Source organism: Arvicanthis niloticus, chromosome 21 (genome assembly GCF_011762505.2).
Source record: "Arvicanthis niloticus isolate mArvNil1 chromosome 21, mArvNil1.pat.X, whole genome shotgun sequence".
Classification (NCBI taxonomy): Eukaryota; Metazoa; Chordata; class Mammalia; order Rodentia; family Muridae; genus Arvicanthis; species Arvicanthis niloticus.
The window spans coordinates 16,141,316-16,167,755 of NC_047678.1; the positions used below are offsets into that span (position 1 = coordinate 16,141,316).

At 43.2% G+C, this 26,440-nt stretch overlaps 1 protein-coding gene across 2 annotated transcripts in view; it reads left to right on the forward strand.

Moving 5' to 3' along the window:
• Window positions 1-304: 304 nt before the first annotated feature.
• Window positions 305-26,440, forward strand: part of Pcolce2 (procollagen C-endopeptidase enhancer 2) — a 57,216-nt gene continuing 31,080 nt past the window's right edge. The window contains exons 1-2 of one of the 2 annotated variants that reach the window (XM_034484577.2): window positions 305-616; window positions 1,407-1,515. In XM_034484577.2, the coding sequence (XP_034340468.1) occupies window positions 537-616; window positions 1,407-1,515 (189 nt within the window). In that variant the 5' untranslated portion in view covers window positions 305-536. Of the gene's footprint in view, window positions 617-1,045; window positions 1,218-1,406; window positions 1,516-26,440 lie in introns of those variants that run through there. The other variant, XM_076918045.1, reaches the window with a different exon arrangement.

Here is a 26,440-nt window from a genome sequence, read left to right on the forward strand (position 1 = left end):
GGATCTGCCATTTAATATAATTCACTCACAAATCGCTTGCTTGCAAATGTATGTTGAAATCTGCCCACAAAACTATCTCTCTAGCCATTGTTACGCTCGGCTGCACACAGGCTCTATCTCGTTTGTATTTGAAGCGAGAGTAAGGGCTGGAAGTCCACTATGGAAGGATCTCTTTACTTGCCCCTTGGGGCTGCTATTCCAAGAACACAAAGGAGGAGCCGGGTTCCCCAGCAATTTTACTTGAGAGCAGCCGGGGGCAACCCCCCACCCCCACACCGGAGAGCCGAGGCTGGTCCTGGGTACCGCTGGTGGGGCTCCCTTCCCCCGCGGCCGCCCAGGGGACAGGCCACTGCCCCTCCCGCTGGAGAACAAACGGGACATTCAGCCGCCGCCCGCGGCTGCCAGGGCGCGTCCCCCAGGGAAATTAGGCGTGGAGTCGGCCCCGATCGCCTTCAAAAGCCGCCCTCCCGCCGGCCGCGGCGCACTCGGTACCTGGCTGCGGGCGCCGGGCGGGATGCCGCAGTGAGCTGCCCGCCATGGGGGGCGCGAGCGCCTGCATCCCGCTCTGCCTGCTTCTGGCCGCCGCGCAGCTGGCCCGGCCGCAGACCCCAGAGAGGTAACGCCCCTACCCTCCCTTTCCCGAGCCCGGGACCCCGCACCGCGCCACCGCTGTCTGCCTTGTTCCTCGGAGCTCAGGCTTTTTTCGGCTCCTGGGCCACCACGTGGCGCGGCTCGCCCTCCCTTGCCTTGCCTCCCAGAGGTTTAGGCTCCGGTGCAGGGAACTCTAACGCTAGAATATGCTCCCTCTTCCCGCCCCGCACTTTTCCTCCCAGCCTCGGCCAATCTAAGGGTAACCTGGGGAGCCGCTCTTTTAAGTGACTCCACACTAACAGTCTAGTGCCTAGGCAGAGGCATCTACAGGATGGCTAACTCCCGCATCACCTCCAGCCGCATCTGCCTCCCTTTTTGCCAGGGCGTGGGGAGGGGCTCGCTGAGACACCCACGTTTTCCGAAAAGGGGAGAAAACAAGACCTGTCTCTAAATCTGGAGACAAACTTAATCTTTACCAGGTCTTTTAAACCATGCAGCTCTCCCAGTGTGGCTCTCAACACCTCTCCCACTCTCTCCAGTTAAATCATTCAATTTTTATACAACTTTTTGAGTGAAATGTTTTACTACAGACGCACATACATGACCTGTCTTAATGATGAATTTGGGTGAGTGGGTTTTCGGGCTATAATTTAAATATTCTAAGAGCTGGGAAGCTTTCGGATTGTTTCTCTGGTGCAAGATTTTATTAAACTACATTAACTAGTTCATATCAGCATGTATGCCTTTTTGAAATTAACATTAGATTGCTGGACTGCACATCAATGTAAACATTATCTCCTCTTTTATTTTTGCAGACCTGTTTTCACATGTGGCGGCATTCTTACCGGAGAGTCTGGATTTATTGGCAGTGAAGGTTTTCCTGGAATGTACCCTCCAAATAGCAAATGTACTTGGAAAATCACAGTAAGCATTTATTTAAAAGGTGTTCTTCTGGACGTGGGTACTGGAAACAGTGCACACTGGTGCCATTTCCCTCTGCTGTCAGGATTTGGGTTAGTGGTAGATGCCGGAAACCGTGAAACGTTGGATTTACTTTAGCTATCTGGGAGGTTTATTAAGAGATCTGGTGGTGTCCTGCAATAGCCATTAGAGAGGGCTCAAGATGATGGTTGAAGGAAGAAACCCTGCAAACATCAGTTTCTGACATCTCGGGCCTGACTTGTTTGCAGTTTTTTTTGTTTTTTTTGTTTTTGGATTCCTGATTAAGGCTGTTTCTAGTTAGAGGTCTGTTGTAAACACCATCGAAAGTTAGATGCTGTTCATGCAGGCACAAATCCCTCGTGGGAAATAAAAGATCAAAGCAGTTTTGACTACTCCATACTCAGGAGAAAAAGAACAACAGTTACCACCATTGCTGCCATTTGTTGTCTCTTCTTAGGAAGCACCACTAAAGGCCATCTAAGAATGGAGGATGTTAGTCATGAGGGCTTAATAAAATGCCCATGGTTGTCAAGGCAGAAAAACCAGATACAGACACAATTAATGAAAATAAAAGTCATCTGAATCATGCTTTCTTGTCACTGCTGCTGTAACTTTTGTTGCTATCTTCATTTTCTTGTGGATCCTGGGAAGTTATTTGGTAATCAAAAGTGTTCATTTAGTCGGTTCTGATTTGTGGCACTGAACCCGGAGCCCCACACATGCTAGGTCAGTGTTCTACCACTGAGTTACATACCGAGCCTCAGAACATGTTTGAAGGACTGTGTACCAGGCACTTAACTGTGCCAGGTAATTAACAAGCATCTCAGTGAATCTGCAGAATCACTTTGATCATTATAGTCTTTATTTTATGAATGGGAAAGCTGAGGCCAGTCGAATTAGTCAGACATTGGTTTGATAAGCCCAACTTTACCTGTAGTGAAGACCTGAGTTTGATGGGCAGATTTGAGAGAAGGACCCTCCATAATATAAAACATGGCTTTTTTTGTGTGCCTGGTGTATTCACTGAATGGATACAGATTTCATTCTATTATTATAGCACATGGAGCTAGTGGAGAAGAAGCTCCAGAAGCAGCTTTAAAATTATTAATAAATGTGAAACAAGGCTGGGAAACAAATGTAAAGTGACTTAGTTTTATAATCATGGTTTAATTGTGACTCAGTTGCAAGTTCAAAATGATCCAAGAGACATCATGCGCCTAGCGTGTCAAAAGCCATGGTTGGTTATGTATTAGAGGATTTAGCAGTCACGTTGCGGTGGCATCCGACTTTAACTAGGGAGGGGTGTGTCCATTGGGAGGGGTTTCTGGACTGGGGAGAGCTTTGCCTCAGAGGAAGTACAGTTGCCAAAAAAAAAAAAAAAAAAAAAAAAAAAAAAAGGCACAAGGGTGTGGTGGTGGAGTGAGTGTGCAGTGTTAAGTGGAGGGGTGGGGACAGGTTTAACTGCCTTAATATTTCAAGGAGGCCAGTGTGGCTGGGACAGAATGGACAAAAAACTAAAGCTGGAGGGGACAGGGGGAGGGTCATAATGAATCTGAAAATCTGAAGTCAACTGAAAGCCTGAGTAGAGTCTTGGACTCGAAGGGGTTGGGAGGGCAAAGATGAAGAAATATGTCATCTTCTGCCTTCCGAAATATGTATCTTCGGGCAGATAGATGTGCATGCAGTCCGGATGCAGTGGCTCCAGCTAAAAGGGCCATGTGCCAGCTGTCCCCTTTGTGGCTCCTGTCCTGGGCAGGGATGTCCTCTGCTGGGTCTTTACCCAAGGCAGTCTAGGGAGACTTTCCCAAAGCCAGTTGTATTAGGCAGAGTTCCTGAAAGGAATGAAACCAATAGTGTGTGTGTGTGTGTGTATGTACACGAGTCACTAAAGTCAATTAAGCCGGACATCTCAGCAGTCTCAATCTGGCACTGAAACCCTGGAAGCTCCCTGGAGATCAGCTAATGTACAACTGAGGTACATTCCCAGCCTCTAGTCTAGGATATTAAATTTTAATAGCAACTTCTTGGATGACAGTGCTGTTCAGCACATTGTCTTCTCTGTTATTTAAATTAATCAACTTTCATTTTCTAATCATGTAGTCACCTTTCAAGTGTTGTCTGCATGTGTCTGTGTGTGTGTGTGTGTGTCTGTCAGTCTGTCTGTCTGTCTGTGTCCTTTGGACGGTTTCAGAGAATTTTAGGGATTAGTTTTACCTGTGTAAAGACATTGCAGATGGACATGCTCCTGACTGCTTAGTTGTCCTGCTCTGTCACTAGGGAAGCTGATACTAAGCCACCATAGCTGATGACTTAATCCTGTTGCCGTCACCCTTATCATTCTGGCCGTCAACTTGTAGTGGCCTTGGTTGACTAGGTGTTAGTAATTAATTTGGCTGAGCATGTTCTTAAAAAAATGTGTGGCTAGACATTGAATCAGAGGATTTGAGAGTTACGAAACAGTTCAATGTTAGGTAATCCATGATGAGATTGAGTGTTTCCTAACTTCCTGTAGACTTAACTTCTACAGGAAGTTAACCACACAGACTTCTGCATTCGATGACCTAGTCCTTATGTCTGTGGTAAGGGACAAGAATTGAGCATGACTCAACAACTAAGGTCCTTTGAAAAGTGGAAATCAATCTTCCGAGCCAATTTGAAATAATGCGACTGAGGTGTGGCCGACCTCTCCCCACAAGATTGAAGCATGAGAGCCGTGTGCCATGCTCCTGACCTTGGCACACCACCACACTTGGTTACAGTACTCCTTTGAGACAATGTGCAGGGGCTGGTGGGAGGCGTCTGAGATCCTCAGAGAAGCAGTAGTGTAGCAATGAACCTACCAGGGTCTTGGCCAGTGTGGTGAACTCAGTGCTTCACAAGGACATTGACCAGAAACCTTTACAGCATCCCCCTAGGCGAGCCTAGATGATGTCAGAAGTGATGTCAGTCTGAGGCGTGGCCTAGATCTGAGTGGCCTCTGAGATACACCCACCTCCCTGTAGCTCTAGCTGTCCAGTAGCCCTGGCACCCACATAGCCAGCCCATTAATGGCTTCAGGATAATTTCAGTGCAAACCTGGGGACCCACTGGCACATTGTGCCTTGAGACTTATAGTTCCTTTTAGAACTCCCGTGGTGGAATAAAAAGATAGCACCTGATGATTAGAAACAATTTCTCTCTTTTCTAGAAAAGTCGGCTGTGAAAGTGGCTTCCTCAGAGTTTGACTTGAAGAATAATTGGTGTGGGTGGCCAGGAAGAACAGCTGAGACTTTGCTTACAGAAACTATAAATTACAGGAAACTTGAAGCCCAGAGCCTTCTGGGAAATCTTGAAGGTATATAAGAGTAGTGTTTAAAATTAGTTGCTGAACTTAAAATCCAGCAGAGAATTGGAATGTAGGAAGGAGATGATGCTACAGAGATAACAATGGGTTTGTAATTGCTTCATTTATAACAAAATGCTTGAAGAGTATTGAAATCAGCCAGTTACCAAAGTTTTCAATATCAATTTCAGCATGAATCTGACTTGAGGAAAAACCCAGCAGTTTACTTCCGCAAAGACACCCTCAGCTGCCCAGCCAATGCACGCCCCGCCGCTCATCAGCTACTACTTTATTCTGCCCAGGAACATTTAATATACTTACTATGCAACTCGTGCTACTAAGATGTCAATGCACAGTTCTCAGCAGGCCTTCACTTATATTGACCCACTTTATCTCATTTGCATTTAATTCTCTGAGCTGGGTGAGGCAGATGTTAGTTTACCCCTTCCACAGGTAGAGGAAAAACTTGGGTTACACTTTAGCTGGGTGTGGTTGCTAACATCTGTAATCCTAGAGGTAGGAGGATCACTGTAAATCGGGGCGGGGTGGGGAGTCAGCCTGGTCTGTATAGTGAGATCCTGTGTGTGTGTGTGTGTGTGTGTGTGTGTGTACACCAAACTAAATGGATCTTGTATCTTGCCTAATACCATGACTCACTGTTACTGACTCAATAATACAATTATCTGTGCACGTACTTAGCTCTTATACAAACATTAACCACAGTTCACCGAGTCCCTTGTATAGGTAAGTGCTCCATTGCGCCGTCCTTTGAGGATAGGGACAAGTCATGCTTTCTATCCCCAGAGAGTTGGACCTGGTAGACAGGAATGCACATCTCTGAGGAGAAGAGACTCGGTGATAGGAATGTTTAGGAATCATTTTGTGGCTCACTCTTAAGTAGCTTTACATGTTGCGAATTTCGAAGAGGTCTTTGTAAGGGTGTGGACCCACAGGTTTATTTTCTATGTGCCTTGGTTGTTTCCATAAATGAATAATGATAAGCCCTGGAGAGGTATTTCTGTACCATTACCGTGAGAGTAATCTTATGACTTATGTATGTTAAAGTCATCATATTGAACCTACCCTTCCAGAAGCCTGATTAAATTTAAATGGCATTCACAATCTGCTTAAGGAATTTATAAATTAAAGCAGACTTGGGGTTTGTGTTTTCTAACAACTTTTATATGGTTAATGAGAAGAAGAAAATTGGCAGCGATGGCCATGAGGAGGAGGTTGAAATATGTAGTGATGTTCTAGAAGGCCAATGGTAAATGTATAATTTGAGACAACAAATCATTAATTTTGGCAGGAACTTAGCATTTAAGTCAGTTAATTATACCTAAGGGAAGGGAAAGGGTTCTAAAATGACTTAACTATTATTTGTCTGGAATAGCCTTAGCAGGGCAGATAGAAGGATGGAATTTTGGCCTTAACCACATATTTCCTGGCTTTTGACTGCCATTTGACTTAGGATTCAACATACATGGAGACTTGAGTTGTAACCTTAACTATGTTTTTAAATGAATATAAACATTTCTCTTATAGGAACCTGAATAATAATCCTTTAGCCACTCGAATAATAATTTTACCCAACGCTAAAGTTAATATGATTTACATCGAAGGAAAGTTTGGATGCAGGCGATTAGTAGAACATGTTTGCATCTTCATTCAAGCTTGAGAGTCACATCACTGGGCCAAGGACATTGCAATTATTACTTGTCTTGCTTTCTATTTTTATTTATTTTTATTCTTTAATCTTTTTTTTTTTTTTTACAGTTCAGACTTTATCCTCCTCCTGGTCCACCCTCCGACTCTTCCACATCCCACACCTCCTCCCCCCCACCCTCCTCTCCAAGAGGATGTCCTCCCCTAACCCCACCCCCACCCCACCAGACCTCCCCACTCCCTGGGGCCTGAAGTCTCAGGAGGGTTAGGTGCATCTTCTCTGACTGAGTCTAGACCTGGCTTTTAAACCAATAGTTTGTAATTCAGAAAGTTTATGCATTTTACAGTAGATAAATTCCTCCGGCTAGGGTTCAATCATTAAGACACTAGAAGTACAAAGCTTTCTTGTTGTCTCCAGTCCTTTGCGGAAGGACAATTATAAATCTTAAATAAACAAGCAAGTGGGTAGTGCTTTCCCACTGGGGCCCCAGTCCACTTTTTCTAAATTGGTTTAGTTTTCTGCTTGCTTTTGAGGGCTTCTGTTGCCTCTTTTCGTTTGTTTTTCTTTCCTCTTTCACATGGAAATTAAGTGTGTTTTTACTGATTGCAAACCTGATGTTTTATAAATACACTTATTTATTCTGCCTGTATTTCTAGGGCTGTTTTCAATCTAATGCCTTTAAACAGGCTTAATGAACAGGCAGGGGAAACATGGAAACGAAGCCTTCATGTTTTTCTTTTTTGACAGAAATTCTTTGATAACAACATTGCCAATGGAGAAGACATTTAATAAAGGTAAATATTCAGGAAGGATTTTTTTTAATGTATTATTAACAAGGCTAAGAGATTTACTTTCACATCCTTTACTTATGATCAGTTCAGTTGATGATGTGAACCCAGGGGTGAATCTGAATTGGTCCGTGACAACGTTGCAGACTCCTTAAAAGCTATCAGTGGAAGAGAGTGGACTCCTTTGTTGTGTCCTCTTTGCTGAAGATGAATGCAGCCTTAGAGTCCTTTCCAAACAGTTCTTAGAGCCCTTAGAGTTGGGTGTGCTCTTGCAGATGGCTGCTGTGTTCTTCACACAGAGAGGTGTTATGCATACGGACTTCTGTCCCTAGCACCTAAGGAACAGCCTAGGAAAGCATCCATTGCCCTCGCACGTGCACACCTCAACAGTGCAATTATACTGGTGGCTATCTTTGAATTTCTTACTTGAATTTGAACTTGGGGGGTAAAACCCCAAGCGTTTTTTTTTTTCAAATACATTATTCGTTAGCTCATGAGAGGTAAGTTTTGGACAACCGGTGTAGACATTCGGAATAAGCAGGGAACTTAGAGCAGTGTAGAGTCAGAATTGAAGCTTCCTAAAGCATAAGTCCTGCCACTAAATATCACCCTTCCTTCCCCACCACACCCTAGGTGCCCCCCTCAAATGTTCACTCTTGAGCACTGTGCACGGCCAAATGGTGTTTTCCAAATGTCAAGGGCGAGAGAGACCAGTTCATCACAGATAGGCTATAACTAGACCAGACTGAGAAGAGGAACAGCACATAGAAGGTAGAAGCCTGCAGCTGTTTCACTGTTAGGTGGCTTCAGAAATGGGTGATGGGGTTTGACTGCTAGACACAAACTTGCTAAAATCTCTGAGCTACCACTGACCTCCTCTGAAGGAATCCTAATTCATTAATTCACCAAAATTGCTCATGATATGATGAACTGACTGAACCCAGAAACTAATGATGGTTGAGAAATCACACCCCTGAGTAGAAGCAGGGAGAGGCAATGTGAACAGGATGATGGGTTGGTTGTTTGTGTGGCACTCCTTGGAGCCTAGAAGAATAAGCTTTGGAAAGTCATATTGACTCGAGTTTTAACCCCTGTTTACACATTTGCTAGGTTTGTGGTGAAGTTCCTGAAGCTGGCACCTCGGTTGATGTGAGGGCTGAAGTGGGTATTAGATAGAAGGCCCCTTGGCACACTGCTAGAGGTGATGTTGATCTTTTTAAACCACTTCTCCGGAGGCTATAAAAAGGAATAAAAGTGTGGTGTTTGTGTAGAACTTGCCCGCAAGCCAACTGGTTTTAAGCTACATGCTAATCCCTTGGGGCATGGTGGAGTCCCATGGGAAACTGCTCACTGTGTCCTTTCTACATTTAAAATATGATCTTTCATAAGATTCTACCCACAGAAGTGCCTCCACACCTCCTCCCCAGCACCAACCAAAGGTTCCTCGTAACTTTGAAATTGGGTATTTAGAAGCAGAGAAAGGACTACCAGTGAAGCCCACGAGATAAGGCTGAGCTCAATGAAAAGACACATGCCAATCATGTGCAAGGTCCTGGTTCTGCCCCAGGACTACATTAAAGACATTGAAAGTCCATTTCTGGCTTTACAGAGGAAGACTTTATCCTTCTTTGGCATTCCAAATCACCAAACAAGCTCCTAGTTACACAAACCAGTCAAAACCATTATCCAGGGATCCCCAATGAAGACTCCTCATGTCCTAGTGTCTAAGATGTAGTCTTTGGAGCCAGACTTCTGGAGGTCACATATCCAGCCCTGCACTTGGAGTCTCCATAGATGTTCTCCGATTGCCAGGCCTCCTGGTTTCCCAGTGTCCTCCAGGAGTGAGCAGAAGAGACTTGTGGGAACAGCCTAGGGCAGAAGAGGTTTTGGCTTTTGCCTAAGTTCTTTGTCTTTTTTTCCTTTTTCTTGTCCCTTCCCTTTCCCCCTTCCTTTCCTTTCTCTTCCCTTCTTTTTCCTTCCTCCTTCCCTTACACCTTTCTTTTCTTTGTTCTCTATGCTGGGCATCAAACCAAGAGTCATTGACTATACCCTCAGTCCCTCCTTGGTTTTAAAAAATGCACATTCTAGAGCCCAAGGTGTTGTAGCATATGCCTATAGACTTAGCACTTAGGAGGCTGGGACAGTGAAATTGAAGATAACCTAGGCTATATAGTGAATTTAGGGTCAACCTGGGCTATCTGAGACTCTCTCTCTCTCAAAAAAAAAAAAAATTCCAAGTGCATTTGGGGTCTGACAGAGATGTTTTATTCAGTAAAACACTAACCTGCAAGTATGAGAACCTGAGTGCAGATGTTCATCACTCAAGTTAAAATAAAAATCCTAGGCGTAATCCTGTTGAATTCCATCACAGGGTTGGTAGAGGCAGGAGGCCCCTTGGAGCTCACTAGCCAATCAGCCTCACCTGCTCAGGGAGCTCCAGGTTCAATGCAAGATTAAGGAAGATACTTGGATGTTAGCTTGATTTCCATACATGTAGGTACCTACATACATTCATGCCCCCCCATATAATACATACACCCTTGCATGCACACACACACGCACACACACACACACACACACACACACAGAGAGAGAGAGAGAGAGAGAGAGAGAGAGAGAGAGAGAGAGAGAGAGCAGGTAGCATAAGATACTTTGTAAGGACAGAATCTAGGAATATCTTAACATAATAAAAACAATACGCAGCAAGCCCACAGCCCACATTATTCTAAAAGGAGAAAAATACAAAGCCTTTCTATGAAAATCAGGAACAAGACGGGTATGTCCGCCGTCCCTCATCCTGTTCAATACAGTGCTTGAAGTCTTCACTAGAGACTAAGACAAGAGAAGGAGGTCAAGGGGATACAAAGAGGAAAGAAAGAAGTCAAAACGTTCTTATTGCAGGAGATATGATTCTACACATAAAAGACCTTGCAGACTCCAACCGGAAAACATCTACAGTTGATAAATACGTCTAGTAAAGTAGCAGAATATAAAACTATTAACATATATACATTAACATATTAACAAACTATTGTTTTTGTTATATTAAACTATACTTATATAGAGAGATTATATAGGCAGATAGATATCTTCAACATGCAATTAATATACAACTATATATATACACCAATATATAATATAATATATTTCTTCATATATAATGAGAAGCACACCAAGAAAAAAAAATCAGAGAAACAATCTGATCCACCATAGCTTCAAAAGAATCTTAGAATAAACCTAACCAAGGAAGTGAAAGATCCAAACAAGCAAATCTTTAGGACTCTGAAAAAAAGAAATAAAAGAAGATCCAGAATATGGAAAGATCTTCCATGCTCTTAGGTTAGAAGAATTAACATTGTGAAAATGGCCATCTTACCAAAAGCAACCTACAGATTGAATGTAACCACCCTCAAAATCTGAGTGCAATTTTTTTTTTTTACAGAAATAGAAAACATAACCCTAAAATGCATAGGAAAACACAACATACCCAGAATAACTAAAACAACCCTGAACGATAAAAATACTGCTGCAGATATCGCCATGCCTGGTTTCAAGTTACGCAATAGTAATAAAACCAGCATGGTAATGATATAAAAACAGACATCATGATCAAGGAAAAGAATTGAGGACCTAAAATTACACACTCCCCTGGCCCTCTGATTTTCAACAAAGGCAAAACAACAACAACAATAAAAACAACAAACAAACAAACAAACCATATTGGAGAAATGACAGTATCTTCAACAAAGGTGCTGGTCAAACTGGATAGTTACACGTAGAGGAATGAAATTAGATCCTTATCTCCCACCCTGCACACATGACTCAACACCAAATGGATCAAAGATTTCAACATAGGACCTGACCTGATACCCTATATCTGACAGAGGAGAAAAAACAGACATTAACTTATAGGCACAGAAAAGGAATTTTTGAACAGGATCCTAGTAGAACAGGCCCTAAGACAAGTAGGTGCTCATGAAATTAAAAAGCTCCCATACAATGAAGGAAACAGCCTAGATGTCTATCACCTAATAGGTGGATAATGAAAATGTGTTACATATGTATAATAAAATATTCAGCCGTAAATAAAAATATTATATATTTAACATATATATTATATAATGCATGCATATGTAAAGATTCATGTTTCAAAGCCACACTTTAAATGGGCGGTGGAGGCTGGCTCCTCTGAAATACATATTTTAGGAACTAGGTGCCATTATTTTCTAACCAAATTGACACATCACACTAGCCATTCCAGTGTCTCTCCATGGTTTTAAACAGAGCAGTAGGGCATAAAGTGACTTTTTTTTTTTTTTTTTTTTTTTTTTTTTTTTTTTGGACAAGGTTTCCTATAGCCTAGGCTGGTCTCAAATTTAAGTAGCCAAGTATGACTTTGGAGTTATGATCCTTCTGCCTCCACCTCCCCAGTGCCGGGATTACAGCCACTCCTGGTTCTATGCAATGCTAGGGATTAGAACCAAATGATGTGGGCACTGTGCTCCAAATGAGGGGCATCCTCAGCTTTCGACTCGTGTTGTCAGATCTCCTGGGGGCTGTGTGGAGAATAGACTGTGTCATCTAAGAGGGAGGTTGTTAGGAAACTGTTGCTGTAACTGAGGTGAGACCATGGTAGCTTGGTCCTGTATGGTAGACAGGAAGGTGGCGGTGAAGGTCAGTGGTACACACACACACACACACACACACACACACACATGCATGCACACATGCATGCACACACACACACACACACATATGTTTCTAAATATATTACAATATATTTTCTAAATATATACATTGTCCAAATCTGTAAATCTATGCAATCTATAAATCTATATTTAAATATATTGTGTATATATATCAGCTTCTGAGTATATTGTAATAATTATTGAAATCTATGCATTGTCTACGTCTATAACTATGTAATCTATAAGTCTATATCTAAACACACATATATAGTATATATTCTAAATATATTGTAAAGTAGAATCAAAATTATTGGTGGGCAAGGAGGTATGAGGTTGGAGGAAAAAAAAAAAAAAAAGGAGTCAGGGAGCCTTCCAAGCTGGGGCTGAACAGACTGAAGGGTGGCAGTGCTATCATCTGTGGCCAGAGCAACCTAGACAGCAGAGGCCAAGGACTTCACTTTCAACCTGCATGTCAGCTGGTGTGTTGCAAACACTCCAGCAGCGGAGAGAGAACAGGAACATCTAGCCAGCTGCTGCCTATGCTGAATCAGTCAGTGCTTTGGGGATCCACGAAAATTAGCAACTTGGTCGAAGCGGTGAGCGAGCACAGTCTCTGAAGCAGCCGTGCAGGAGCTGCTGGGCCACTGTGTTCCTGTGTGCTGGCTGCCAGAGAGGAAGGTGGCCGTGCCAGTTCTGGAAATGAAGAATGAGATCTTGTGACAACATTACTATATGAAGTTTCTTCTGTTTGAAGCATCCTGCTCTGGCGTGTCAGAGCTGGAACCACCCACACCCCTCCTAAGTGTTATTTGGAGTCACAATGTCACTATTTTACATTGAAAATAAGATGTTAGCCAGGTATGGTGAGACACACCTATATTCTAAGCATTCAGGAAGCTAAGGTCAGAACAGAAGATTGTTGCAAATTTGAGGGCAGCCTGGTGGATGTGGTGAGTTCAGAGCCAGCCAGGGCTATGTAGCAGAGACCTTGTTTGAAAATAAAAACAAGGGGCTAGAGAGATGGCTCAGTGGTTAAGAGCACTGGCTGCTCTTCCAGAGGTCCTGAGTTCAATTCCCAGCAACCACATGGTGGCTCACAACCATCTGCAATTAAATCTGACGTCCTCTTCTGGCTTGCCTGAAGACAACTACAGTGTACTCATATATGTAAAATAAATAAATAAAATCTTTAAAAAAAAAAAAAAAGAAAGAAAAGAAAAACAAAAGCAAAAGCTATTGGGCTTTTTGAGATTGAACTGTCCTGCAAAGGCCTTGGTTAGATTTGCAGTATTTCCTAACCCCTGATGTTTTCTTCACTTGCCAGGGAAATGAGTCAATTACACTACAGGGCCTATTTTCAAGCCCCACCCAAAAGCTGCAACAAAACATGAAAAATAGTTTCTAATCCTAAGCGTCCCCAGGATTCTGTCCACTGCTGCAGCTCAAATTGAAGCAGCCAACCTTCTGGATTGAAGGCGTGATATGTCCATCAGCTGAACATTTGCAGAGTGCCGGATGTTGTAAGAAGGAATGATTCCATTACTCTTGGGTTCCTATTTGATTTAGTTCATCAGAACTATTTGAGGAAGACAGGAGCAGACGGGGCATTCTTGGCCCCTTACTGTCTTGAATTGAGAACTCAGGGATAAAGAGCAATGACAACGACAATAACTTTGAGATTAGAGTTAAGTCTATGTCTGTATGTGTGTGTATGTATATATGTATGTACATGATGGCTCCAGATAAGAGCACTGGCTGCTTTCCCAAAGGACCTGAGTTCTATTCCCCAGGCCCACATGCCAGCTCACAACCATGTATCATTCCAGTTCCAGGGAGATCTGTTGCTGTCTTTGGGTTTCTAAGAACACCACACAATGTCCATGGTGCGCAGACATATATGTAACCAAAACATTCTTACATACACAAATAAAATTAGTAAGAGTTTTTTAAAAGCCTTCCTTGAGGTCATTAGCAGAAGGAATGGCATCCATTAGAATCGTTCTCTTGTGATGTAAAAACACCATGGCTCAATTAATTTTAGCATTTGAAATCATATTGATGGATTCTTCACGTTACTAAGATCAAGCAAGTATCCTTGGAAGCCAGAAATTCACACTTAGTCTTCATCCTCCCCTTAGAGCCCAGTATACAACCTGGCACAGACTGGGACAGTGTTCAACAAATATTTGATTTAAAAAAAAAAAAAATATATATATATATATATATGTATATATATATATACACACACACATATATATACACATATATATACACACATATCCACACATACATATATACATACATACATATGCACACACACATACATACATACATATACATACATACATACATACACACATACATACATATATATACACATACATACACACACATATATACACACACATATATATACATACATACACACATATATACACACATACATACATATATATACACATACATACACACACATATATACACACACATATATACACACACATATATATACATACATACACACATATATACACACATACATACATATATATACACATACATACACACACATGCATACATACATACATACAACTCCCTGATGTTCCTTTCCCCACCCTCAAGGACCTGAGTTCATTCTTGAAGTGTTTAAGTCCATGTAATTTCTTGTGTGGGTCCCCCTGCTCTTGTGGATGGTTGTCCTGATACAGTCCACACAGGCTGTGGGAGCAGAGATGACAAGCAGGGGTTTTAGAAGCCCTGTGAGTACATACAGTGAATGACTACAGTGGGCCTGCAGTCAGAAGGCAGATCAACTTTACTTAGGGTGATTTGAGGCTTATAAAGTTCTGGGGGACGGATGGCAGGGACATCCAGGATGGGCAAAGGTCACTGGATGAGAGCTTAGGGTGCCGAAATGCCTCATTAGTGTGGGGAAGCATTTCAAGAATCTCAGGTGCTGGATGGACAAGTTCTTATCAAGAGAAGGGAAATTGATCCTGTAATCTAACTAAAGCTATGTGACATTTCTCAGGTAGAGGCATGTGTAGGGGCTTGAAATTCCTCCAGACAAGGTCAGAGGAGAAGTCCTGCTGATGAAGGGAGGTTCTCATATGGCCCAGAGCCCAGAGGCTATCGGTCAAGGTGAACTTTGACCTTAATTAGCAGAGTTTTCCCACGATTTTGGCTTTATATCCTGCTTCAGTTGTCTCAGGCCACACGGGTACTTTCTGAACTGAAGCTAAGAACCACCAGTCTGGGTGAGGATGTAGCTAAGTGTGTGTATTCAACAGGAGTGAGGCCCCAGATTCAATCCCCAGCCCCACACATATGTAAACTGCCACAGCTTTCCATGAAAAATCTATTCAGAGCCATTGAGAGAACTACCAGATTAGTCACTAATAATCCTTTTGTGTGTGCTAGAGAGAAAACTCTTGGCCTTGAACATGTTTGGCAGGAGCTCTGTCAGGAAAGTATAGCCAGGTCACTGATATTTCTTTTTTCTTTTATTTGAAGACTTTAAAAAAATGTATGTGTACATGTGTGTACCTGGTGAGTGTACATACATCACATGTGCAGGTACCTGCAGAGGCCAAAGGGGGATTTTAGACCCCCTGGAATATAGTTATAGGTGCTTGTGAGCCATCTGATTCTAGGTGCTGGAAACCAAACCTGGTAGGTCCTCTGCAGGAGTTGTAAAGCACTCTTAACCACTGGCCCATTTCTCTGACCCCCATCACTGATATTTCTAACTTAATTATAAATAGAGTGGTGATTATTTCAAATTAAGGATGCAGCTGATAAAGTTAGCAAAATATGATACACTGTTTGTGGCGCCTAACAAGCTTCTGAATTTTCCTGAAAGGTAGCAAAGTGAGACTATGAGAGCATTTTAGGTGATTTGTCACACAGATGCTTCTCAGTTTCAACCTTTTCTAAGCAGTAGGTTTCAAGTTGGCACTAAACTAGTGGTTTTGGGAATTGAACCTAGGTCCCTTGCAGAGCAGTCAGTGTTCTTAACCATTAAGCCATCTCTCCAGCCTCTATAGTGCCATATGTTTAGTCAGCCTTTATCTGTGTTTATTGAGCAGCAAGCACTGTATTGAACTCAGCTGACTGGTAGATAAACACAGGTGTAGCTCGTGGGTTGGCTTTCTTCTCTATGACAAAATAGCTCTGTAAAACCAACCTCAAGGAGGAAAGAGTCACTTTGGTTCACACGAAGTTCCAGAGGTTACAGTCAGTGGTCCCGTGGGTGCTGTCTCTGGGCCTGCAGTGAGGCAGAACATGGTGGGAACCAAGGTGAAGCTGGGCTGCCTGCTGACTGACAGGCAGGAAGAATGGGGAGGAAGATCGAGAGAAACGGGAAGGGGGGGTTGGGGGAGGCACAAATACCTCAAGAACCTACTTCATCCATCTCAGCCACATTTCTTAAAGTTTCTCCCACATGGCGACACATGTCCGCCCTGTCTCTAATAGAAAGACCTCCTGGGGTGGCAGAATTAGTATTTTGAAAATGGCTGTATTATCGAACATCAAACACAACTATCAATTCGATGTCATGCATAAAAAAAAAATCCCTATGCTATCACAGACTAGAAAACAAACAAACAAGGAGAGACAACAAAACAACCCTCTAGCAATCCAGTATGTTTCAAAGAGCAGAAACTGGGGCTTTCAATACAGCTAAGTTGTCAGAATAATTGCCTGGCATGCAGAAGGCCGTGAGATGGATCTCCACCCCTCAGACCTACCCTGTGTTTTAATTTTTACTCTCTGGAAAGCTGTAAGAACACTCTCTCTCTCTCTCTCTCTCTCTCTCTCTCTCTCTCTCTCTCTCTCTCTCTCTCTCTCTCTCTCTCTCTCTCCAGGGTTTCTTTGTGTAGCCCTGGTTGTCCTGGAACTCCTGTTGACCAGGCTCTTCTCAAACTCATGAGATCTTCCTGCCTTTGCCTCCCAAGTTCTGGGATTAAAGGTGTGAGCTACCACACCTGCTTGGTTTTTGTTTGTTTGTTTGTTTGTTTTGTTTTGTTTTTGGCCTTTTGGTTGTTGTTTTATTTTAATCTCTTTAGAATCACAGCTGATGATCATGAAGCAGTCGATGCTTTTGGCTCATATAGCAAAGCCAGCAATTTCATCAATGTGGCTGAAGCCTCTGCTGAGGGCAGACCAAGTGGAACCTGCCGGGGCTGACACATGGACTCGTTTTCAGTGTGGCTTCTCAAAGAGAAAGTATGAACAGCCTCCATGTCCCTAGAAGTACCATGATGGGGCTATCCTTGGCTTAATACAAAACAGAGTTATGGCTGACTGAGAAAGGAAAGAGACAAGTACTCAGGGCTAGGGCATTCTCTTTGCTGAGTTCACTGTTGTTTTGGGTGGAGTGATCTCATTAAAGACGCCTGCTAGGTGCCCTGCCAGTTGGCATAGAGTGGATGGACAAACCCAGATTTCTTGTGTGCCCATCTTAGTTTTGGTTAAATTTTGATTCTTTTCTTTCTAGTTAGATTTTAAAAGTGCTCTAGGATTGACTATTTAGAAAACCCAGATACAAATTTGAATAGCTTTTCTGTTTTTTGTTTTTTTTTTTTTTTTTCAAGACAGGTTTCTCTATGAAACAGCAATTAGATCTCCACCGCTCAGACCTACCCTGTGTTTTAATTCTTGGTCCTTCATTTTGACCTTGAAATCACAGAGATCCACCTGCCTCTACCTCCTGAGTGCTGGGATTAAAGAAGTCTGCCACCATGCATGGCTTGCATAGACTTTAAAAAAATGAATTAGTATATTTATTTTAATTTTATGTATTTGGGTATTTTGCTTGCATTTTTGGCTGTGCACCACGTGTACACTGGATGCTTTTGGAGGCCTGAAGAGGGTGTCAGATCACCTGGAACTGGAGTATGGACACTTGTAAGCCACCATGTGGATGCTTAGGAATCTTAGGGTCCTCTGGAAGTGTTCCTAACCACTGAGCCATTTCTCCAGCCCTTTGAATAGACATGATATCAAAAGGTAAATGAATGAATGAAGTAGGTGTATGAAGAGATGTACAGCATCATTAGTTCTGGGAGAAGTTTAAATAGAGAATATAATGAATACAGAAGTCACATGTGTGGGAATGGCAGTCGTCAAAAAGACAGGCTATAGGGACTGGGCAGAAGTTTCTGTCAGTAAAATGCTTTCCATGCGAGAATATGTGGGCCTGGTTTTAATCTCTAGCACCCACATAAATGTGGAGCCACTGGGGAGGCAGAAACAGGAGGATTCCTAGGACTTGAAGCCAGAGGATCTCAATGAATCAGTGAGCTCTGTGTTCAGTGAAAGTCTCAAAAAAAAAGATAGAAAGTAGACACTAGACATGCGCACGTGTACATTTGACACACACATGTATATTACACACACAGAGGGGGAGGACAGGGGCAGGGACACAGAGAGTGACAAAGATAGAGACAGTGTTAATTTTTCACACTGCTGGTAGAACTACAAAATGGTAAAGTCACTTCAGAAAACAGTTTCTTTTAAAGTTAAACATTTACCACATGGCCCTGCAATGACACCATAAGTGCAAGAAAAGTGAAAGTACCCATTCATAAGACTTGTGAAAAGCCGGCCATAGATACATTGTTAATAATAACCCTGAAGTAGATGTATTTCAAATATCAATCAACTGATGAATGGACAAATAGTGTGCCCATTCAATGAAACATTATGTAGTCATAAAAGGAACTTGGTCCTCGTTGCTATAGTGACACAGATGGATCTGAAGACACTAGGCTAAGTGAAAGAAGCCAGAGGCAAAGACCTCACAACACATTGATTCCACATTTCACAAAACATTCAGACAAAGGAAGTCTGTGGCTTCCTGGGGCTGCTGTGGGAACATGAACTGACTGCGGTTGGCAACAGAGTCTCTTTTGGGGGGTGGTGATAGAACTGTCCTATAATGGGATGGTATTTGTAGTTGTGAGACTGCATTCATTTACCAGAAGTCATTGGAATGTGCACTCAAAGTGAATGAGTTTATAGTTTGTAATCATACCTAAACAAAGTTGTTAAGATTATAAAAGGGGTGGAGTTTCAGATTGACAAACATTGGCCTGACTGACATTTGAGATATCAGGGGACAGTGGGATCCTGCCTGGGGATTGTGGCCTAGGGTGGAGTGAGAACAGCAGCACCCGATACATGCCTTCTTAGGATGTACAGTTTCTAAGAACTGACTCCACTGATTAAGAAGTCCCCACAACACCCTGTACCCACAGCCAGCTCCTCAGGCAGCTGAGGACTTTACTCTTTTTGTGAATTAAAGCCAAGCTCTGCAATGGAAGAACTAAGAACACAGACAGGACACCTAGAGAGGTGACAGACACCTCAGACACTTTTCCTGGACCTACCATGACCTGTCCAGCCATGTGCATCACACCCTCTGCACAGGGACAGCGCTGTGCCTCCATCTTCTGTCTCCCCTGCTGTCTTTATGGTTTTTCCTAAAGCATGATGTTGTCACCAAACATTTAAGAACATTTAATTAAATGTCACACCATCTGAGCAAAGTGATTCACTCTCTGCCTTCCCTCCTCCTCTGGGAATTCTGACATTTGTTTAAATAGCTAGTTTATCCACTTTTCTTCTGGTTTTACTTTCATTTACTTTTTTTTTTTTTAAAGCTATTTGGGTGAGGCTGTCCTAATGGAAAATAATTTAGTTATTTTGAAGAGAATTTATAAAAACCTTAAGCTAGGTTTCTTCCTCAACTCCCAGGCCTCCGCCTCCTTCTTCACCATTGGATTTTTTTTTTGTTGTTGTTGTTTTTGTTTTTGTTTTTGTTTTTGTTTTTCGAGACAGGGTTTCTCTGTGTAGCCCTGGCTGTCCTGGCACTCACTCTATAGACCAGGCTGGCCTTGGACTCAGAAATCTGCCTGCCTCTGCCTCCCAAGTGCTGGGATCAAAGGCGTGCGTGCGCCCGGCCCCTACTTGTATCTTCTGAACTGGAGTTACAGATAATTCCATGTAGGGGGTGGTTCTGATGTTTTGATCAGGAATCTGCGTGTGAATACTGAAAGTCTTGTTCCCCAATTGGTTCTTGATCGATCAATAAAGATGTTAGCAGTCAATGGCTGGGCAGAGTAGGTGGGACCTCCAGGTTCCCGCAGGCAGTCTAGCAGACACAGGCAAGGAGAGAAGATTCACCATGCTTCAGAGGGAGAAAGAGCCATCAGCCCTGTGAGATCTAGGGCAGAGTGGCCATTGGCCACTTCCCTGACTGGGCCTGAGGTAGCAGGCGGGAGATTAAAAACAAAAAAACTAAGCTGAGAGCAGATTTAGGGTGCTGAGCTAGCACCAAAAATTGAGGGGTAGATTCAGAGATGCTGAGCTGGGAGTGAAAAGAAGGGCTCCATAGCCAAGGAAGACTTAGAAGAGCCCAGCCATTGCGCTAAAACATAGTGTGTGTGTGTGTGTGTGTGTGTGTGTGTGTGTCTTTCATCCTCAGATCTGAGGGAACCTGGGCGGGGCTGGTAGCATGGTCTACCCAGTGCTTAAATCAGGGTAGTAGGAACCACACATTACAGCTCTGAGCTGCCATGTGTGTGCCGAGATCCTTTGGAGAATTAGCCAGGGTTCTTAACCTCTGAGCCATCGCTCCAACTCCCTCACCCTGGTTTTTGAAACAGGGTCTCACTATGTGTGTAGTCTAGGCTTCTCTGAAGTCACAATCTCTCTGCCAAGGCTTTCTAAGTGCTGGGGTTACAGGTAAGGGTTGTTTTGTTTCTTTTTTTCTTTTTCTTCCTTCCTTTCTTCCTTTCTTTCTTTTTTTCTTTTTTCTTTTCTTTCTTTTTTCTTTCTTTTTTTTTTTTTTGAAATGGGGGATTCATTATGCCCTAGAATTCACTGTGTAGACTAGGTTGGTTTCGAACTGGCTTCTGTCCTTCTACCTCTGCTGGAATTATAAGCTTTTCCAGCATGTACTCTAAGCATCCTTGAGCTACTGGCAAGAGCTTATTGGGGGAGAAATAAGGAAGGGCAAGGGCTGTGCACAGTCAGTCATTGTTGTCATACTGGTCCAGCTGGTCTGTTTCTCAAGGCTGTTCTTCAGGGTCTTGCTGGCCTCAGAAAGTCTTAAAGATTGGTAATGGTGGGTCTTGTCACAAATCATTGCATGTAAGAATCATACTCTTGGAATTCAAGATAAGCTCAGGCAAAGATGACTCCCAGCAAGAGAGAGCAGGTTAAGGAGCCCAAACTGGAGGTAGACAAGGCTAGGAGCTTTGTGGCAGATACCCTAAGTGTGTTTGGATATTGTAACATATGCCCGTAACATCTTAAACTCAGCATTCTCAAAAATAAACTATTGTGCCTTTGTCTTTCTGCATGTCTTTTAAGATGAAATGGCACAGCTCCTCTTCTCCAGACTGCTTTTCTATTTCTGATGGTGCCTGTGGGGCTGCTACCTCCAGGGCATCCTTGATGAAGTGTCTCTTACCTGATCTGAACCTTGAATAAGCTCAGCTTCCCCTATAATGACCACAGTGAACTCAAAATAACAACATTGTCATCCTTCCTTCCTTCCTTCCTTCCTTCCTTCCTTTCTCTCTCCCTTCTTCCTTCCTTCCTTCCTTTCTTTCTTTTTTCTTTCTTTTTCTTTGTAATGTATGTATATACACCTACCAAATCGGCACAAACTGATAGCATTCAGTGTAGAAGAAAGTAGCAAGAACAGGAATTAATGCAATGTTCTCGTGTTACTATTCTGTTAAAATGCCAGGGCTGAGGAGATGCCTCTGTGTATAAAAGCACTGTCTATGTAAGCCTGTTGGGGGACCAAACCCAGTTAAAGGCCAGAAGCAGTAGTGTAGGTGTTTGTCATCGTAGCATGCTTATGAGAAATGAGACATGGAGACAAGAGAACCTCCTGAAACCCGAGGGCTAGCCTGATTTACTCAGCAGCAAAGAGTGCATCTCAGACAAAGTGCAAGAATCAACACCCAAAGTTATCCTCTGACCACCACAACACACACAGGGACCTGTACATGCATGTATCCATGTATGCCCCTCCCCCTTCTCTCTTTCCCTTCCCCCTTCCCTCTCTCCCTCTCTCCCTTTCCCTCTCCCCTTCTTTCTGTCTCTTTCTCTAACTCATATTTCTCTCTCTCTCTCTCTCTCTCTCTCTCTCTCTCTCTCTCTCTCTCTCACACACACACAATAGTAAGATAACATAAATTATCCACAAACCTTGAGTTCATCGATTTCCATGAATCTATTCTGTATTGTGTAATTGTCTATATAGTAGCAGAATGGATTGTTCCAGAGGAGACCGTGGAAACCGTAGGCTACTGATGCCTGTATTGGGAGGATTTAGTGATAGACACTCAGCACCAGGGTTAGGAAATCAAATTCTGAGAAATGTGACAACTTTAGCTCAGCTGCGATGTTTGTATGAAGGTGGCCCTGCAGATCTCGAATACTGATTTAACTAGGAATTTAATGGAGGATCAGGTGGGCGATTATAGGAAGCAGAAAAGGTAATGATTTAAAGAGACAAATATGAGCAGTGCAGGCTGCTGTTTTACACAAGGAACTGAGTAGTCCTGGTCTCCAGTGAGGACCACAGCCCACCGGGGTGGGAAGACGGTGTAGGCTGGTCCTTCTCAGTAAAGCCTGGAGTTCTGTTGTAGACTGTGAGCAACGATATTAATTTTTACAAATAAATTAGATTTTCAAACAATTGAGTTCTCTCTTGAGTCAGCTTTATGCAGCCACGGAAAGCCATTTTACTCACAGAAGAGGACACTGGACGCTCTCATGTGTATATACTTAGCTTTCACTGTTCAGTCTCACCTTACTGAGACGTTCCTAGTCTCAGAAGGAAAGGGCTCTTACTTCTTTTTCAGTCCTAGTAAAACAGCATTATAGTTTTATTCCTAAAACCCACTGCAGATCCTACCAGTTAAATTCCAGATTACAGAAATATTCATGAAAATGACTTGTCAGGTTTGTGCCCCTTTCTTTGGGTCATTGGATACAAGTAAGCTTTACCTTATATAAAGGTTGGGGGAGGGGTAGATTAGCCTTAGGGTCATTCAAGAAGAAAGTACCAGAAGCTGGGAGAGGACACAGCTGGTCAGGTACTGCTGCAGAATCAGCTCCTTGAAGCGCACGTGTAAAGCCAGGCCTGGTTGCTGGAGTTTGTTGTCTAGTCAACCTAGCCTAATCAGGAAGTCCCAGGTCCCAGCGAGAGACCCTGTCTCAAAAAAACAAAGTGGACAGCTACTGGAGAACAATGTCTGGGTGACCTCTGGCCTCCACATGCATGTGTACCTGCATATACATGTGCGTATGCATATACACACGTATATACTTGTATGCATATCTATGTGTGTATATATACATACACATATATATGCATACAAGTATATACATATATATACATATATATATGCATACAAGTATATATATGCCTGCATATACTTGTGCACAGTTGCATGTACATGCACAATTGCATATGTTTGTGTACCTGCATATACATGTGCAATTGCATATATGTGCATGCCTGCATATACATGTGCACCCATATGCACATTTACACATATTTGGAAATACACACACACAAAGAAAGCTGCAGGACCGTATGACAAAGAGGACCCCACTGGTAAAAGGCTCCTCTGGCTTTTATTTCTGCAGTGCTTAAAAATAGCTATGACATGGGCTAATTGTTTAATGTAGGGACACATTTCCCCCCACAAATCTCCACCAATCATATCTACCTTGTTCTGGATTAACTCATCTTGACAACTTCTAGAGACCTGAAAGAATGTCCTAAAATGACTTTTTGAAGGTGTAGAGAAATCGGCTTGCTTTGGTTGTATGAAACCTTTTGCATTTGTCTATCAGGCAGCATAATGCAGAGAAAGAAGTTCCCAGGCCTACTTTTAAAATACACAATCCAGCTGGGCGGTGGTGCGCACACCTTTGATCCCAGCACTTGGGAGGCAGATTTCTGAGTTCGAGGCCAGCCTGGTCTACAGAGTGAGTTCCAGGACAGCCAGGGCTACACAGAGAAACCCTGTCTCGAAAAACCAAAAAAAAAAAAAAAAAAAAAAAAAAAAAAAAAACCCACACAATCCTGTACTCCTGTATTGAAAGGAGCCACCATGGGACGGGCATATCCACCTAGCTGTAGGTGCCACCTCTCTTCTCAGTGAGATCTAGCCTGCCAGAAAGGTGTTGCCAGGCTCTGGGTCATGTGCATTCTTGAAGTTCAATTCTCTCCTCTCTCTTGGTTATGACTGTGTGCTTCCTTGAAGGTTAATGAACACTTGCTGATTTGGAAAATAGATAATCAAATGGCACAGAAAAGCCCCAAAACTATTCTCACCTGAGACTGAGTTAAATAAAATAAAGATAGAAAAGTTTCCTTCATTACCTCACCTACCTTCTCTGCTGCCTGGCCCCCGCTGCTGTGTTTCCGTTGCACAGACATATCTCAGAAGGGAACTGTCTGGCTGTGCTCATGCCAGAGTCCACAGTGAGACGTTAGGTGACTGGTTATCCACCAAGGGGAGAGGAATAGTGGGCTCTGGAGGGGAAACTGGGACAATAATGCCACTGAGATATGGCTGAGGGGGTGTGGGAGGCAGGTTCCGAGAGAAGACGTGTTTGGCTCAACTTTGAAATTGAGGTGAGAGTCAATGGTTAAAGAAGAAGAAAGAGTATATCCCCAGGAAGGGAAAATACACATGAGGTAGAGATGAAGAGGGGATCATTTTATTTTCTTAGGTTAAGAAATACTGATAGCTGCTGGATGCGTCCTATCCCCGGTCTTCAGCCAGGTAAAGGAGTCACGGTAATGATGGTGGCATTTAGAGACTAAATTTAGAGCCATTGCCATAGCCTGTAGTGTGGATCTTGACCATGCCCTAAAAAGCCATGTATTGAAGCATTGGTGCCTAGCCTGGGGTACCATCGGGACACCTGTTCTCAACCTGTGGGTCTTGACCCCCTTCAGGGGTGGAAGGACCCTTTCACAAGGGTCACCTAAGACCATCAGAAAACACAGATATTTACATTGCAATTTGTAAGAGTAGCAAAGTCACCGTTATGAAGTAGCAATGGGAACGATTTTATGGTTGGGAGTCACCACAACATGAGGAACTGTGTTAAAGGGTCTCAGCATTAGGAAGTCTGAGGTCCACTGCATTAGGTGATGACAGCCCACCAGAAGGAAATTAGAACAGGTCCTCTGATGGCTAGTGTTATATCCACGTGACACAAGCTAGAGTCATTTGGGGAAAGGGACCCTCAACTGGGAAAAATCCCCCACCAGATTGGCCTGTGGTTTGTTTTTTAATTAGTGATGGATGTGGGGGGGGGGGGTAGCCCATTGCGGGTGGAGCCACCCCTGGTCCTAGAGTTTATGAGAAAGCCAACTGAGCAAGCCAGAAAGAACACCCTCCCATAGCCTCTGCTTTAGTTCCTGCCTCCGGGTTCCTGCTTTTGAGCTCCTGCCCTGGCTTTCCTTGATGACAGACTATAAGCTATAAGGTGAAATAACTTTTTTCTATGACTTACTTCTGACCGTGATACATTATCAGAGCAATAGAAATTCTAACTAAAACAGGGCATTCATTTCCTTAATGGAGAAATGGAGGTCTCGGCTCCTTCATGTTTCTTTCATTTGATTCCTAGTTGCAAGGAATCCATCTTTGTGCTACCTTGTGTTCCTGACGGAGATATGCTGCTTTATCACAGGCTAAGAAGCAACAGCATAACCCTGTGAGAGCATTATTCCAAATAAACTCTCTCTTCTCTTACAGTTCCATTATCTCGGGCATTCTGTCACCATGATGGAGAGCTGGCAAGCACTAAGGCGCCCCAGTTACTCTGCACTGTCTCATTTTTTTGTGATTAATCCAAATTGTCCACCTCCTCTTGAAAATGAGTTGCCTTTAACTAATTACTGCTTGCCAAGTAAAATCTACATACCTGTCATCGGGCAAAGCTGTCTCTCCCTTGGCTATTTTCAGAACCTACTTTACTTGGGAAGCACACCAAGCTGTTTGTTTGTAAAGAACGCATAGACACCTAAAACAGCAGAGATGGCAGCTGCCTGTGGTAGAGGTGTGGGGGAGAACAACTGGTGTGTGCCACTACCCAGGGTACTAACAAAAAATACAGAGCTTCTCTAACAAGCACCCCCTCAAATCCTGGGGACCTCACACAGCACGAAGTTCTCCTTGATCACGGTGCAGCTGTGAGTGGCTGTCCTGGGCAGCTGTCTTCGGGCACTAACTCCTGCCCTGCATAGCTATGTCATCTGCTACAGCCTCCTGTTTCCTCTCCTGAATCCTTTTCTTAAATCCAAAACAGAACTCCAAGAGGATTCTGCAGACTATTTGATATGCCGCTTCTACCAACATTCTACTGACCCAGACCTCTTCACATGGTC